The sequence below is a fragment of the Xenopus laevis genome, chromosome 6S (assembly GCF_017654675.1).
Source record: "Xenopus laevis strain J_2021 chromosome 6S, Xenopus_laevis_v10.1, whole genome shotgun sequence".
Taxonomy (NCBI): Eukaryota; Metazoa; Chordata; class Amphibia; order Anura; family Pipidae; genus Xenopus; species Xenopus laevis.
The window spans coordinates 77,252,829-77,270,455 of NC_054382.1; the positions used below are offsets into that span (position 1 = coordinate 77,252,829).

Here is a 17,627-nt window from a genome sequence, read left to right on the forward strand (position 1 = left end):
TTTTTTAAAGAGACAGTACGTCTATTTTCGAATGGTCAAAATTCAAAGTAATTTCAATTTGAGTCAAAGTTGAATTTGGCCTATTCGATGGTCGAAGTACCCAACAATTACTTCGAAATTCAAAGTTTTTGAATTCGAAAATTCACTTCAAATTCACTTCGACCCTTAGTAAATGTGCCCCCATGTTATCAATTTCACATATAAATGTAATAAAATGTAATAAAATTCTCAAAGAGCAAAACTTTGTAAATAAAAATTTGCCTGTTGCAGTGTAATATTCTTTGTTAGGCTTTTCTTGCATTGCAAATTGCGCATTGTGAACCTTTAACATCTGCTCTGGAGTTTCGTTAAATATTTTGTCGCAAAAAATGGTTTGCAATTGTGTGAGGGGCAAAGTGTTTGCAAAGGCAACATTGTTCACTTTGCAAACATTCACTTTGCAAATGAATTGTGAATGATTTTTCTCTAGCGACCAATATTACATTCCCCCCATAGACTTGTATAAAAAAGAATAGATCCCAGTTCTACCCAAAGTCTTTATAAAATGCAAATGTTCTAAGACAGCACTAATGAATCAGCAGATCCATCCGTAGCCTCTCAAATACTACCCTGGAACTTCTTCACAGTCTTGGGATGAATCCAGGATTTGCTACTTTGATTTGGCTGATTTCTAAGAGTTCAACTGAATCAAATCTCTAGCCTTAAAGTCATGTGACTACATCTCTGGGCAAATGAATGTGACAATTTTATATTCACATATAATGCAAATTTTCATTTTAAATTAGGCTTTGGGATTGAATCGGTACTATTCTGGCAGAACCTAAAACTATAGATTTGGGTTTGAATCTGTACTATTCTGGCAGAACCTAAAACTATAGATTTGGGTTTGAATCGGTACTATTCTGGCAGAACCTAAGGGTAGCACTACGCGGACGTTTTCAACACGATCCGACGCCGTGCGCAAAAACGCAGGCGTCAAGTCGGATGCGACAGAAATAAGGTGAGACATACAAATGTTTGATGAAGTCGCATCATTGATCCGACGAGACACGACTGTCGGATGCAGACGCTGCACAATGTGGGTCGCGTCAGAGCGCCTGCGTTTTTGCTCAGCTTGTTGGATCGCGTCGAAATCGCCTGGGTAGTCCTACTCTAAAATCGTAGATTTGGCTCATCCCTGACAAAATTACTGATTGATTGAAACAAATGAGACACCTGCCAATTAGAGACATACTGAATCTTTTGAAACCACCCTTATCATATGAAATGATAAATTACACACATTATAGAACTGATAAATATCTGGGCTAAATATGCCCTTTTACTATAAAAATGATATCTTCATAGGTCTTTGAGACACCAGTCATCCCATTAAGCCTGGGTTTACTCCATGGATTTCGATTGGAGTGTGGGAAGAAAAGGTTTTGGGATCCAAGAGCAGGTTATGTTCCAACCCTTAAAGATTATTCGCTTCTAGGGTTAATTCAGTTCCAAATTATTAAAGCCCAAAAAGGTGGGAGAGACAAATATTTAAATGATAAAGAAATCTTTATTTGAGGAAAAAATCTGAGAGAGAGACATAGGAGCCTGATGGTACAATGTAATATGTATACCCAATTAACACATATAGGTAACGATCACATGTCATAGTAACAAACTGCTCATTGGTTAGAATACTATTTGTAAACCTTTCCTTAGCACACTTCTTGTAGAATTGGATTACACTCTTTAACAGCAGTTAACCCATTGCAATCCAGGGCCCTGAGTTCTTTTTGCATATGAAAGATACTGGGAACTGAGATTTACAGTGCAGTGCCTCCATTTAGGGAACACTGAGGATCACAGCTTAGTGGAATTCCACCAGGAAAAAAAAACACACCGTTTGCATTAAACCAAGAGAAACTTTAAATAAAGAATAAAGGAAAGAATAGGTTAAAATAGTACAATGCAAATATATTTCTACACTGGGGAAACGTGGCTCTGTCTAGTAACAAGCACAGTCTCTCTCCACTCCGGACAACACAGTTCAATTCAAATGAAATTTCCCTTTTCCCCAGAGCTCTTTATTTCCCAGGTAGTGCTACCTGCCCCAATGTACCTCTCCTTTAGGGTATAGGGTTGCAACTGGCATCCAACCACTGAATGGAATGCAGGGCAACATTTCCTTCTAGGCTGAAACTCATATCTGAACAGACAGAAAAAAGGGAAGGACTTGTTTGATCCCCTACATAATTATACAATTTGGGGCATATTTATTACAAATTGAGATTTCCAGTTTAAAAAAAAATATGCATAAATGCACCAAATCACGTGGGCTTATCACACACATGCTTTCACCAGTGCCTTGAGTACAGACAGTGAGTACCAACAAGCTGCTCTGTGTCAAAACCAGGCACAAGCTCTGGGGTTCATACATTGGCCTGTGTCAGTCGCCACAACACAGTTGTACTAATTGATGCATCAACTGCAATTGTTTTCTAAAATAAAAAATTTACAGGCAGATTATAATCCAGCCTTTAGCCAAGAAGCAAATATATTGGTATCAATATTGGGGGATGCTGAACACAACATATCTGACTTACAACTGTCATGTCACTTGCACAGTCACTCACCACCAACCCATCCATCTCTAATTATCTATCTCATTGCTTCAATATTGTCTTCCTCCCTTGTTTGTTCAACCAGTGACTTCTCATTAGTCCAATGAAGTAATGACACAAAGTCTTGATACAATCGGTTTTTATTTTCTGATAAATGTATAACGCATTTGCCTTTTCTACAGAAAATGAATATTAAGGTATAAAGAAATTCTCAAATAATTAAACCTCTAGTTGATCCTGAGGAAGGCAAAACGCCCTCTGATGCTGCTGCAAAATTCCTTCCTGACTGACAAGATGGCAATCAGAATAGTCCCTGGATCAGCCTTATACTATAGGTATTAATTGCAAAAGACCAATTCTTGAAAGTATAACTCCCTCTTGGGTGATAGAATTTACACGTTCCTATGATGTACTGTATCTATGGGATATCTACCCTTTTAGCATCTTTCCTTCTTTTTCGTCTTCTACTTCTTCTGGCACGTCTGGTTATTTTCCATTGATGTTGTTTCTGAAAGTATAAAAGTACTGTTAATGCACTGGGCATTAGTAATATAGTAGCTCTAGCTTGTATACCAACATTAGAAATTCGAATTAATATGCTAATAGGCCAATGAATAAGACACTGCTCTGTATATATTGCCTCTCCACCTTTTCAAATGCTTTCCTTATTAAGGATAAATGGTGCTACTAGCAGTCTAAGTCCAAACCCACCAGCACACCCTGGCTTCTCACGATAAAGCTGATCCGGTGCTCAGTAAAAGTGATCGGCACCTTCAATTTACCACAATAGAAAGGAGATATACCGGCACTCAGGACTGCATGCAAGCGGGCCAAGCCCTGTTAGTTTATTGCAACGTAACGTTTTGGGGGCGTACCCCTTCGTCAGACAAGCAAACCACACCACATGGTGAACATTTAAACTCTCCATACTGCATATTAATTAACATACAATTAAATTGCCAACATAGCAATTGATTAGAAAATTGTGTATAGTGTCCAACCTTAATGCACTGAACATCCGGAAACCAATAATAATCCCAAAAAAAAAAATCTATCTCTTAATTAATCAATTGAAAAAAATACCCTGTGGAAACAAGATCCCTGTAGTTTTTTTTTTAATGAAGATCCATCATGCACTGTGACTACCAAAACACAACACACTGTACTTTAGAGAAAGATTTACTTCTAGTTCAGCATGAACACCTCCGACCTATAAGGATAGAAAGAGTTCTTCTAAGGAGTATTCTATGCTTACTTGTTATAACTAGCATTGCTCTTCCTACAGCAAGACACAAGTGGCCCCAACATCCATTGCTAAACAATGAGAGATGGGAGGGTATCATTAGCTTGGCTGAATGTGTAGAAAGGAAATAAGTTATTACCCAGAGAATGGTTTGGCTTAATGGATGAATGCCTTTTCAGCCTAATAGCTGTGTAACTGTGACAGGTATCCTTCCTGCCTAAAAGTCAAATCATGTGCATAGTTCAAGTGATATGTAAAAGCTGATTTAGTGATATACAGGTGATGATACGGGAAGCAGAAACAAGATGAGCTTTGCAGTGTTTGTAAAAATACAAGAACATGTACAATGCATAAGCTGAAGATGTTCTTTGTCAACCAAGTACAATGAAGTTTAAAAAGCACCTTTGGCTTTAAACTTCACCAATTCACATATAAATAACTCTCATTGTGATGATAAAACAGAGATAAGCCACTTTACTTATATTCATACATGGAGTCAAGACAGATCACCTGGAGTATTTAAAATTCCATTATATTAATTAGTGATTCAGTTGTGTTATTAGTGCACTGACTGTACAATATACAGTATATTAGGTAAGTTCTTCCACAATGAAACAGAGACCAGAATAAACTCGAGGAAGAGTGGTTGCCTCAAAATTTTATCACTTAAATTTAAATAGAGAGATAACGCAAATAAGCTCAATTCTGTTCTGATCTGGTGAAATAACCTTTTCCTACATTTCAGCTTGGTTTTAGGTCAACTTCAGATAAGGTTAAACATGGTTCATGGCTTTTAAAAATGGATATAGAAAATCAGGAAGTATCTACTATTGCATAATATACCGTTTAAATAGCAGGAATATCTCTTTAAATGTTAGATTTTTTTCTTCTATACTGAAAATTTTCCCAAATCTTAAAGGAGAACTACAGCTTAACTAAAGAAGTAGACTAGAAATATTGTACATTGTGTTTTGGGCTTCTATACCAGCCCACGGTAAACACAGCCCTTTAGCAGGGAAGATCTGTACCTCTGAAGATGCTTCCAGTATCAGCATCAGCTTATATTACAGGCCAACCTCATTTTCTGCTTAATAATTTGCGACAAACCCTTAGTTTAGCTTCTCAACAGCTGCTCAGAGCCCACTGAGCATGTGAGTCACAGACACTTTCTACAATGGTGACTCCCTGTGACAAGTTTGAAGTCCTGGATCACTGCTGTTGCTAGTGAGAATCTGAAACTTCAGGCTGGTACAATAAGTTCAGTATATAAAATAGGGCATTTTTAGTCATATTCATTTTTTAGGGTTTATTTATCCTTTATGCGGGTGGTTCATCTTTAAGTTAACTGACCCCATCTAGAAATAAATGCTCTGTTAGACTGCATATTTATTGTTATTGGTACTTTTTATTTTATTTTAGCCATGTTCATTTTTAAAGTTTAGTTCTCCTTTAATACTACCACCAGCCCTTCCTGATGGCTACTCAAGTAGTTCAGGACTGCTGTAAGAACCCAATACTTTCCATAGTTGAATGCTAGCTAATTATAATCATTCGGACAGGCAGTCAGGTGCTAAGCAAACAACTGTGTGTATTTCTCTGCTGTTCTTTTGGGGAATGACCTTTAGCACAAGTCCAAGGTCAAACTTATAAATCAATAACAAGCAGGTTAACCCCAGAAATGCCAGCATTGTTACTAAATAAAATGGATAATCAGTATATTAACCCCAAACATGCCAACAAGATAACTGTAGAATTGGCAATGAGTAGTGATGGCCGAATAAATTCCGCAGACACGAATTTGCTACGAATTTCCGTGTTTTGCAAATTAATTCCCGAAAATAAGCAGCAATTCGCCAGCGAAAAATCTGCCGTGTCAAAAAAAATGTGTTGTGCGTCACCATTATTTGGACACCCATTGACTTTAATGCATTTGGAAAAAAATTGACGCTTGTGTTAAAATTGATGCTCGTGTCAAAATTGGCATGCGCCAAAATTATTTTGATAATTGAATTCAATGCATTTTGCGAATTTTTCTCAGTTTTGCGAATTTCGCTGTAAATTTGCAAATTTTTCTGCACTGCACAGATTCGCCCATCACTACTAATGAGCACTCCATCTCCACAGACAAGTCAAAAAATTTATTCCAAAAATGACCAAGGGGCAGATGTATGAAGGGTCGAATATCGAGGGTTAATTAACCCTCGATATTCGACTAGGAACTAAAATCCTTCGACTTCGAATATCGAAGTCGAAGGATTTAGCGCAAATCCTACGATCGAACGATCGAAGGATTATTCCTTCGATCGAACGATTAAATCCTTCGATTCGAAGGATTTTAATCCAACGATCGAAGGAATATCCTTCGATCAAAAAAACATAGGCAAGCCTATGGGGACCTTCCCCATAGGCTAACATTGACTTCGGTAGCTTTTAGCTGCCGAAGTAGGGGGTCGAAGTTTTTTTTAAAGAGACAGTACTTCGATTATCGAATGGTCGAATAGTCGAACGATTTTTAGTTCGAATCGTTCAATTCATAGTCGAAGTCGTAGTCGAAGGTCGAAGTAGCCCATTCGATGGTCGAAGTAGCCCAAAAAACACTTCGAAATTCGAAGTTTTTTCAATTCGAATCCTTCACTCGAGCTTCATGAATCGGCCCCCAAGTCTTCATCTGCCTCTCCTGTCCTACAAGATAGCACTACATTCTACAGTGGAATTTATGACCATCTTAATGTTGTGGGCCAATGCTGGAAATTTAAACAAATCTGGGACAGTGTATCACTTTAATTGCCTCAAATAAAAGTGAATAAAAAATAAATATATTTTATAGCAACTATACACCTTTGAAGTATATAATATAAGATTTTATTTTCCTTTCAACATCTGAATTTCAGCTGCAGTTTTACTGTTTATTTGTGTTCTTCTTGGCTAATTACTGAGATCAGAGTTCTCTGATGATACAAATCCTAAGTGAATGAACTAACCAGTAGAAGTGTTCTTGGGAAAGTTCCTCTTTTGACTCGTTCTGCCACTGTTCCTGCCAAAGTGATTGATGGGCATTACATTGTGTGCAAGGAGATCCAAGCATTTTTGTCGTCAATGGAAAAATCTGTGCCTGCCCATGTTAGCACCTGGACAGAGCTTCTCTTAACCTGAAGAAACATAATGTAATTTTATCTTCCTGTCTAGTCTTCTGGTCCACAAACTTCCAAAACAAACTTGTAAAATATGCAAATAAAAACAAGCATTTTAGTACCAACTGTCACAGATGTCATTGCTATGGCTACACTGTTTTTAGAAGGGACAAAGGGGTTAGAAAGGGTGGAGGAGTGTGTTTGTATGTAAAGCTGGAATTAAAGCCATGCGCTAAAGAAATAACAATAGCTGGCACTGGTGAGGGTGTAGAATCCCTCTGGGTAGAGATTTTGACTGGGCAAAAGGTTACAAAGAAAATTATCATTGGTGTATGCTATAAACCACCTTGTATACGTGACGAGAATGAAGCCCAGCTATTCTTACAAATAGAAGCGGCTTCACAACTAGTTCAAGTTATTACTATGGGTGACTTTAATTATCCAGACATTGACTGGGGTAATGGGGTTGCTAAGACAGAAAAAGCTAGTAGGTTTGTAAATATGCTGAATGACAACTTTTTATTCCAGCTCGTTCAAGAACCTACTAGGAATAACTCTCTTTTGGACCTTGTAATAACCAACAATACTGAACTCATCTCTAGCATTTGTGTGGGTGAGCATTTAGGGAATAGTGATCATAACATGGTCTCCTTTGAGATTCTGTTGCAGAAGTAATTCTATAAGGGAGTAACTAAAACACTAAGGGGCAGATGTATGAAGGGTCGAATATTGAGGGTTAATTAACCCTCGATATTCGACTAGGAACTAAAATCGTTCGACTTCGAATATCGAAGTCGAACGATTTAGCGCAAATCCTGCGATCGAACGATCGAAGGATTATTCCTTCGATCGAACGATTAAATCCAACGATCGAAGGAATATCCTTCGATCAAAAAATCTCAGGCAAGCCTATGGGGACCTTCCCCATAGGCTAACATTGACTTCGGTAGCTTTTAGCTGCCGAAGTAGGGGGTCGAAGTTTTTCTTAAAGAGACAGTACTTCGACTATCGAATGGTCGAATAGTCGAACGATTTTTAGTTCGAATCGAGTCGAAGGTCGAAGTAGCCCAAAAAACACTTCGAAATTCGAAGTTTTTTTAATTCGAATCCTTCACTCGAGCTTCATGAATCGGCCCCTAAGGGGCAGATTTATCAAGGGTTGAATTTCGAAGTGTAAAATACTTCGAAATTCGACCATCGAATTGAAATACTTTGAATTCGAATATCGAGGTCGAAGTATTTTTCACCGAATTTGGCCATCGAACGATCGAATTAAAATCGTTTGATCGTTCGAATTGAACAATTCGAACTATTTTAGCGTACGATTGAACGATTTTACTTCGATGTGTAAAGACTTACAAAATGGTTGTAGAAGGTCCCCATAGGCTAACAGCATTTCGGCAGGTTTAATTTGGCAAAGTATTGAAGTCGACAGTACTTCGATTATCGAATGGTCGAATATTCAAACTATTTTTACTTCGAATCGAATTAGAAATAAATTCAAAGTCGTAGTATTCTATTCGATGGTCGAAATATCCAAAAAATTACTTTGAATTTTACATTTTTTTACTTGGAACATTCCCTCGATTCACTTTCGACCCTTGATAAATCTGCCCCTAAATTTCAGACATGCAAACTTTGACAGTATAAGGGCATCTCTGCAATATATTAAGTGGTAAATGCTTTTCACAGGGTTAAACACAGAACAAAAATGGGTCTTTAAAATGCTGCTTAATAAATATACATGTCAGTATATTCCCCTCGTAAGCAAGGAACGTCGTTGCAAAGCAAAACCTTTTTGGTTCAATAGAAGTGTTGGTGTTGAGGTGGGTAAGAAAAGACATGCTTTTAAGGCTTTCAAGTTAGCTGGGACAGCCGAATCATTTTTATGAGGTACAAGGAGGCCAATAAATCATGCAAAAAATATATCAGGCAAGCTAAACTTGAGACGGAAAAGGATATTGCAGCAAGCAGTAATAATCCAAAATATTTTTTTAAATATGTAAATATGTAAAAAATTAAGCAGGGAGGGGTGGAACCCTTAATATTAGAGGGGGGTCATCTGGTTGTTGAGAACAGAAAATAAAATGAGATTCTGAACTGTTATTTTTCATATATCTATACAAATGAGGAACCAGAAGGTTTCCTTCTTAATAGTCCCAATTCTAGTAAAACTAATGTTCCATGGTTCACACATGAGGAAATTCAAAAGAGACTAGAACATGTTAAGATAAACAAAGGTTCGGGAGCAGATGGTATTCATCCCAGGGTTATTAGCGAGCTTAGCTCTGTACTTGCCAAACCTCTTTACTTAATTTCTCAGGATTTTTTGAATTCTGGCATAGTGCCGAGAGACTGGCAAGTTGCTAATGTAGTGCCTCTATTCAAAAATGGATCCTGTTGTCAGCCTCAAGTCAAAACTATAGGCAGGTTAGTCTGACATTAGTGGTGGTATTGCTTTTTGAAGGGGTATTAAGGGATAAGATACTTGACTTCATTGCAAATAATAATACTGTGAATTTGTGTCAGCATGGTTTTATGAGTAATAGAATTTAATTTCTTTTTATGAGAAGGTGAGCAGGGACCTTGATTCTGGGAAAGCAGTAGTTTACTTAGACTTTGCTAAAGCATTTGATACAGTGCCACACAGAAAGTTACTGGTTAAATTAAGGAATGTTGGCCTGGAACATAGTATTTGTACCTGGATAGAGAACTGGCTAAAAGATAGACTACAAAGAGTGGTGGTAAATGGAACATTTTCTAATTGGACCAGTGTTGTTAGTGGAGTACCACAGGGCTCTGTACTAGGTCCCTTGCTTTTCAACTTGTTTATTAATGACCTGGAGGTGGGCATTGAAAGTACTGTTTCTATTTTTGCAGATGATACTAAATTGTGCAGAACTATAGGTTCCATGCAGGATGCTGCCACTTTGCAGAGTGATTTGTCTAAGTTGGGAAACTGGGCAGCAAACTGGAAAATGAGGTTTAATGTTGATAAATGCAGGTTATGCACTTGGCAGAATTATTATAAAAATCAAGATAAGTTTCCTTAGCGATCGTAGGAAAAATCCTTCGAATTAAACAATTCGAAGGATTTTAATTCATCGATCGAACGATTTTCCTTGATAAAAAAATACTTAGAAAGCCTATGGGGACCTTCCCCCATAGGCTAACATTGTACCTCGGTAGGTTTTAGGTGGTGAATGGGTGGTCGAAGTTTTTTTTAAAGAGACAGTTCTTCGACTATCGAATGGTCGAATAATCGAACGATTTTTAGTTCGAATTGTTCGATTCAAAGTCGTAGTCGAAGGTCGAAGTAGCCAATTCGATGGTCGAAGTAGCCAAAACAATACTTCGAAATTCAAAGTATTTTTTATTCTAATCCTTCACTCGAGCTAAGTAAATGTGCCCCTTAGTGTAGGTATGGGTATATAGAATTTATTGGAGGGGTGTGTGTTTGGATGCTGGGTTTTCATTGGGAGGGGTTGAACTTGATGGACTTTGGGCTTTTTTCAACCCGATTTAACTATGTAACTATATGCTATATAACAATGATGTATCCATAAATACTGTGCATCTGCATCAATTTAGGCATGTAATATTCACCATAGCATATGTTAATACTTAAAATAAATGTAATAGATATATTATAAATAAGTTTTGTTTTTCAACTATAAAAGAGAGGGAATGGGAGATAGTGAAGAGAACTGAGAGAATAGTAGAAAAGCAGGCAAAGATCAGTACGGGTATAGGATCTGTTATCCGGAAACCTGATATCCATAAAGCTCCAAATTAGGGTAGTTGGACTCAATTTGTATCAAATAATTCAAATGTATTCATTTTTTTCCCCCCTGTAATAAGAAGACAATGTTTATTGGTGGTAAAACAATTGTATTAGGTTTAATAAATGTTATGTTAATAGCATATCATGTAATGCTAATAACTGATTTTTTTAGTAGATTTATGGTATGGAGATTGAAAATTACAGAAAGATCCCTTATCCCGAATGCATCAGGTCCTCAGCATTCTAGATAACAGTGTCCCATACCTGTACATGTAACATGCTCAAACTGGTCATGTTATGTATCTTTTTGCTTCCTTCCTTTAATTCCCCAGACAAAACAGTGCATCAGAACCTCACAACCTCCCCTCCACTGCATCATTTAGTGAAGTTTACTCTGAGGAAGTGCCGAGTGCAGAGGCACGAAACGCGTAAGTTTTTGCACACCCACTGCCATATTGTTATCACATTGTGTATTGTTATTAAGTTTAGCGACTCTGGTGGATATGTGGGCAAGCGCTTGATGCGGGTAAACAATATTGTGAAGCATCTTCCAACAAGTACAATGAGGTCCTTAGTGAAAAGTGCAAGGCCATACCCCTTGTTAACCATGATTACATTGATGATCTATTGAGACCCCACTCACTCCCTGCAAGCCTCACTCATTTTGCTTCCCACTAATTGCACCATTCCATCTCTTGGGGCCCCTAAGTAGTGAACCCCTCATACCCCACTGCTGGGGGCCCTTTTCATGGGCACTACATTCACAGATTTAATTTTTGCACAACACGTATGTTCTATTATACAGAAAGTTCCCAAATACAGCAATGCCCATTTGCCATGGAGTCCTGTGTATTTTTACTGAAAAGTCCAAAAGAAAGAATTGTTCTTAAGAGCTCATACAGACAAATGCTCAAACCTGCACTCCCCTGCGTTGCATTTTAAAGCACAGGAAGGAATGCGTGGCTGAATGCTTTAATGGAGGAGCTCCACGATGCGTCTGTAGCCGACACGTCGCCATGTGACGAAACGCATGCAACGTGTGGGATATTGTGAAGATAACAGAAAGTGAAGGAGAAATTGCAGGTAAGAACTACATTTATCTGACAGTCGTGATTTCACTTCCTGCATTTCCCTTAAACGCATTGCTGGGGAGTGCAGGTTTGATCCCTTGTCTGTATGAGCCCTTAAAAAAAAATTTTTCTTTTGGACTTTTCAGTAAAAATAAAAGAGTACAGCTAAGCTGCATACATCTGTTTTGATGCAAAACCATAATATTGATTTGTTTTCATTTGCAATTGTCATTTAGTAGCCTTAGTGCATGGTGCTCTGCATTATTAAAAAATATTATTGCCTAAGTCCTAAGCATTACAGTTAATAGAGTCAATTCCACGTGTTTTCTTTCCTATACATTTTCCTATACACTTAAGGCTTTAAGCAAACCTGCATTTTGCTATGGATTCAGTCTGAATCATTGGGGTGCAATTTTAAACTTAAAAGACCCTGTTTACGGTTCTCTCTAACGATGTTCTATGGCACAAAATTCTGCAGAATCCCTATTCCAAAGGGAAGTTTGGGATCAATACCACGATTAAACAATAATATTTTATATAATAAGGTTAGTTCTGTTTCCCTGTTTGGTTAGTTTAAGTACAGTGACTCTGATATAATGCAAGCAGCATAGCAGCTCCCCAGTACAGGTGGAAGAAATGCACCTCCCCCAGTGCTCAGTGGAATTAGTAGCAGGTGGGTTGGGATCATGTGTTACACCCAGCTATGGGAGCCTAGCAGAGATCTACCTGCTGAGATTTCTATAATACTGGATCCAAGCACAATGAGTGTAAGTGAAGGAGTGCACCATGTACTGGTTATGCAGTTTTAAAATTGTTCATTTTGTGAATTATTGATTTCATTGATGCATGGAAATAATTTGTGCATGACAGTGTTTTAAAATGGAATGCTTAGTAGTTTGTGTTCTGTTGAAAACTGGTAGTACAAAATGATGTTTCTTTTGTTAAACACTGATTTAAGGGAGAAATGATCCCTCTTTTAATTAATGTAGTATTTCTTTCTCTGGCTTTGTACAGTGTTCTTTGTTGTAAATTGTAGGCTTTGGCCAAATGATATAACCCGATAACCTACAATTTATAGTCACCGGCTGCGTTATTCTTTATTATAAGCAATATTAAGGGAATCAAAGTTTACATTATCTTCCAGCAACAGAAACTGAGCAGAAAAAGAAATATGGTAGGAAATAGGAAAGAACACTTAGAAGTTAACATAACTATCTCCCGCTTGGGAGGGTGCTGGGAGTTGTAGTGTACTAAAAGTTGTTAAACCCATTTAAGTCATTGAAAAACAAAACTGTGTACAAATAGAAAGTATTGTTTACTATAGTAAAAATTGTGGTCCAAAGGGGGATAAGAAACATTATTGGCAAAACAAAAACCTGTCCTAAAAAGATGTTGTGTAAGTTTTAGTATTAAATTCTCTCTTTTTTGCACCGCCTTTATGAATTTGCATGCCACGTCAGATCATGTTAATGAATTGGCATACTATATTTTTAACAACTTTTTTTTGTGTGAGAATGACTGCAAATTTGTTAACTTTGTTGGAAACTCCAACTTGTGTAATTTTTCTCCCATCTAAAAAGTACCGGTACTGAGCGTGTAACTGCACTTAATGAAATAAACTAAGAGAGATGTATGAGCTAGTGCTTATAGTATTACCTGACAGTTATCCTGAATGAATGTCCAGACTGTTCCAGGACTGAGCAAGAGAGGGAGTTGGTGTCAATGTGGATGATAGACTAGGCACAATTCTTGAAGTGACAATGTTCACTCTGTTTTGCCTGCTAGCAGATAGTAGAAATGCTTGGATTTCAATGCTGTAAGCTCGCCCTCTTGTGGTTTTACTGATCAATAACCAGCAGGTATTTTTTTTTATCTAGGAGGATGGTGCTCAGACAGCTGAAAAAATGGACACCCATACCCAGTATTATGTAAGTATGCCAAATCATCTCATATTTATCTGTTCCTTTGGTTTTGGGATCTGGTGTAAGGAAATTAAGGCATCATGATAGTGAGATGGCAGTCCTATCCAGCTATACATGCCATGCAATCTCAACATAACTTCGCAATTATCTGTTCCACATCTCAGTTCGGTGATCTAATTCCATTAATCATCATGGAGTAGCATGGAGTTAGATATTTACCATGCACGTTTCCTTTTACATTTTAGATGTGACACCTAATAGCTGTATGCAATTGCATGGCAATGGGGTTGCATCCTGATATTGTTGCTGCAGTTGCAGCCAAATGCAAAAGAGAACATAGAAGGAGCAACTTAGCAAATTCACTGTATCGCTCAATAATAATTGTATTTGCCAAAATACATATAAAAACTGGAATTTTTGCACTTTAACTCAATTTCTTTACTTAAAGGAGTGGTTCACCTTTAAGGTAACTTTTACCATGTTGTAGAATGACAAATGCTAAGCAACTTTTCAACTGGTCTTCATTATTTTTTATAGTTTTTGAATTCTTTTTCTTCTTCTTCTGACTCTTTCTAGCTTTTATGTGGGGCCACTGACCCCATCTAAAACAGCAATGCTCTGTAAGGCAACAAATGTATTGTTTTAGGTATTTTTTTATTACTCATATTTCTTTTCAGGCCCTCTCCTATTCATATTTCAGTCTCTTATTATAAATCAATGCATGGTTGCTAGGGTAATTTGGACCTTAGCAACCAGATTGCAGAAATTGAAAACTGGAGAGCTGCTGAATAAAAAGCTAATTCAAAAAACACATAATAAAAAATGAATACCAATTGCAAATTGTCTCACTCTCTACATCATACTAAAAGTTAATTTAAAGGTGAATAACCCTTTTAAATAGGCTGATGCATTGGCCATAGCTCCAATTTTTGCCATGGTGTAAACTATGACACTAAACATTGGCTAAACATTCATCATGTTAGGTCCTTAAATATGCTGTTTCTTATTGGATGCAGATTGGTACATAATGACAGGGGTGCACAAGGTGCAATTGCACCAGGGTCCGCAGGGCCCATCGGACACTCAATCTGGCGCAAATCTGCCTGAAAAAATCTTACTGGACTGTAGTTGTATATGAATGGTGTGTGCATCTGGGGTGCTTGCTGGTTATGGCTTGGCAGGATATTGCAGGATATTGCTGAGTTTGTAATAAATGAATAATGATTGGGCCTTTTCTTTTTTTAGTTGGAAAGTCTAATCATTGATGCCTTGAAAGGCAAAGGGTTTCAGAAAATCATAGAATTATTTGACGGCAAAGTCATTTTCTCATCCCAGTTCCATAACAAGTTACTTTTAAGTCAACTGGATAAACTTATAAATAAGGCAAGTATTAAGCACTGCTCTTGGAATCTGTTCCCTGTGTTTTTTTCATACTTTTATTTTTTGAGTTTCCAGCCTTTTTTTCCATCTTGTAGGAACTGGATCGAAATGAATTTAAACATGTCTCCGTATTAATGAAATGCATTCAGCACTTCTGCAAAAATGACTGCCAAGAAAGTTCAACATTGATTCACCAGGGCCTGGTTTCAAAGATAAGCAACATTTATCATCTGTTTTATCTAGTTTTCTTCTATAGTGTTATCTTGTTGCTATGGTCCAACTAAGCCTAGCAACCAGACTGTCTTTTGATTAAAAAATGCAGAAAAGATCTGTCAACAGGAGGCAGACAAGTGGTTGTGTTTTTACTCTGCTTTTGCCTAGTCTTGTCACAGGAGGCAGACAAGTGGTTGTATTTTTACTCTGCTTTTGCCTAGTCTTTGCCTGGGTTCCCACTTTTCCACTCCTCTTTCAAAGAGGCCTTTCTGTTAGAATTAGGTGCATGACTCATTTCTATTATGCCGAATAACAACTGTTCTTTAATCCCACCACACTTACTCATCCATACCCGTCATCTCCTGCATGTCATGTTGTTTGTTGGCCCCTTCAGAATAAAGTTTGATTTTTTGTGGTTTAACCCAGTGGCATTGACGAGCATTAGGCCACAAAATCTAGGAATCGGGGACCTATAATGTTCTGGTCATTTTAGTAATTTCAGCAAATATCTCAAGATGGAATCAAGAACTCACGCAAAAAGACATGTTTCTGAAGTAAGTAAGGGCCCGTCGTGCCTTAACATATTGTGTGGATGTTCTTGATTCCCACTTCCAAATATTTGCTGAGAAAACTACATTGCATTTCTGATTGCAGAAAATAAAAGGATTAGTGAATAAAAAATAAAGTTTATGTACTGTTTTAGAAATGACAGACTGAGCTTATCATATATGCATGTGATTTATCAATAAGTTTACATACAGGCCAAATACAGGTTTAAGTTTTGCAGCTTACTTTTCCTCCACATGGCATGTGTGGTAATGTGATCAAATAGTTGCTAATCCTTAAAGGGGCTGTACACCTTCAAATGAACTTTTAGTATGATGTAGAGAGTGATATTCTGAGACAATTTGCAATTGGTTTTCATTTTTTAATATTTGTGGTTTTTGAACTATTTTTAGATTTTTATCCAGCAGCTCTCCAGATTGCGTTTTCAGCAATCTGGTTGCTAGGGTTCAAATTATCCTAGCAACCATGCACTGATTTTAATAAGAGACTGGAAAATGAATAGGAGAGGGCCTGAATAGAAAGACAAGTAATAAAAAGTAGCAATAACATTAAACTTGTAGCCTTACAGAGCATTTGTTTTTAGATGGGGTAAGTGACCTCCATTTGAAAGCTGGTAAGAATCAGAAGAAAAAGACAATTAAAAAAGATAAAAAAATAAATGATAACTAATTGCTTAGTTGCTTAAGTTGCTTAGAATGGGCCATTCTATAACATACTAAGGGGCAAATTTACTAACCTCCTCGCTCACAGTGCAACACTTCACCAGGCGTAGATTTGCCAGGACAACGCTAATTCAATAAAATCCGAAGTTGCGTCCAAGGATGCAAACGCTGGCGAAGTTGCACTAGTGTAACTGCTCCAAGCAAAGCGAAGTTGCTCTAGCGTTGCCTAATTTGCATAAAGCGAGAAGTTAGAATTGAATGGACGTTTATGTTGCAGCAAATACATTACACTACACAAGCCCGGGAAACCTTAATAAAACAAAATAGAGTTGTTATATTGCCCTACACATGAGCCCAGTGTATAGTTTATGTGCGATATGTTAGGAAATGTAGGGGGGAAACTGGTGACCACAAAATGCTCAGCTTATCACCCTGAAAAAAGGAAAATACAGCATTTTTGAGACTTTTTTTTGAGGAAGTCCTATCTACTCTATTGCACTTCGCCTGGTCTGAGGTGGCGAAGGCAAGTCTGGCACAAGAGGTAACGTTCAGTAAAATCCACATCTTAGTGAATTTGCGTAGTTACATCCCTTCGTCAGAGCGGAATACCGTTAGTCTATCTCCTTCGCTAGCGAAGTTACACCAGCGACCGTTGGTAAATCGACGGTGCCGAAATAAAGTCACGCTGGTGAATTTTCGACAGCGTTAGTCATTTCACCCTTTAGTAAATTTGCCCCTAAAAGTTAACTTAAAGGTGAACCACCCCTTTAAGGCCTATGGTACAAGAGATGTTTTCCACTTGTGGAGAAAACAGAAGTCAAAAAGCCCCTTTTCACTTGTAACCCATAGAGATAAATGGAAAACATGCATAACGTTGCTCAGAAACCACTGAAGCAAACTTCAGGAAAATGCCATTATTAATCAGTCTCCAAATGGAGAGGAACAAAATTGAATGTTTGATAAATGAAGCAATCTGAGATGTGGTCGCAAGAAATGCAACTTCTGAAGCTAAAGCCTGTATGTTACTGAATGTTTATTTGTAGTCTAAGTTCTCC

The 17,627-nt window shown here is 37.6% G+C and overlaps 1 protein-coding gene across 5 annotated transcripts in view; it reads left to right on the top strand.

The window, feature by feature from the left end:
• Positions 1-12,463: 12,463 nt before the first annotated feature.
• sycp2l.S (synaptonemal complex protein 2 like S homeolog) overlaps positions 12,464-17,627 on the top strand; it is a 54,066-nt gene continuing 48,902 nt past the window's right edge. For 4 of the 5 annotated variants that reach the window (XM_041567095.1, XM_041567096.1, XM_041567097.1 and 1 more), the window contains exons 1-4: positions 12,464-12,595; positions 13,706-13,756; positions 14,996-15,133; positions 15,226-15,342. In XM_041567095.1, coding sequence (XP_041423029.1) covers positions 12,515-12,595; positions 13,706-13,756; positions 14,996-15,133; positions 15,226-15,342 — 387 coding nt within the window. In that variant the 5' untranslated portion in view covers positions 12,464-12,514. 5 annotated transcript variants of the gene reach the window in all.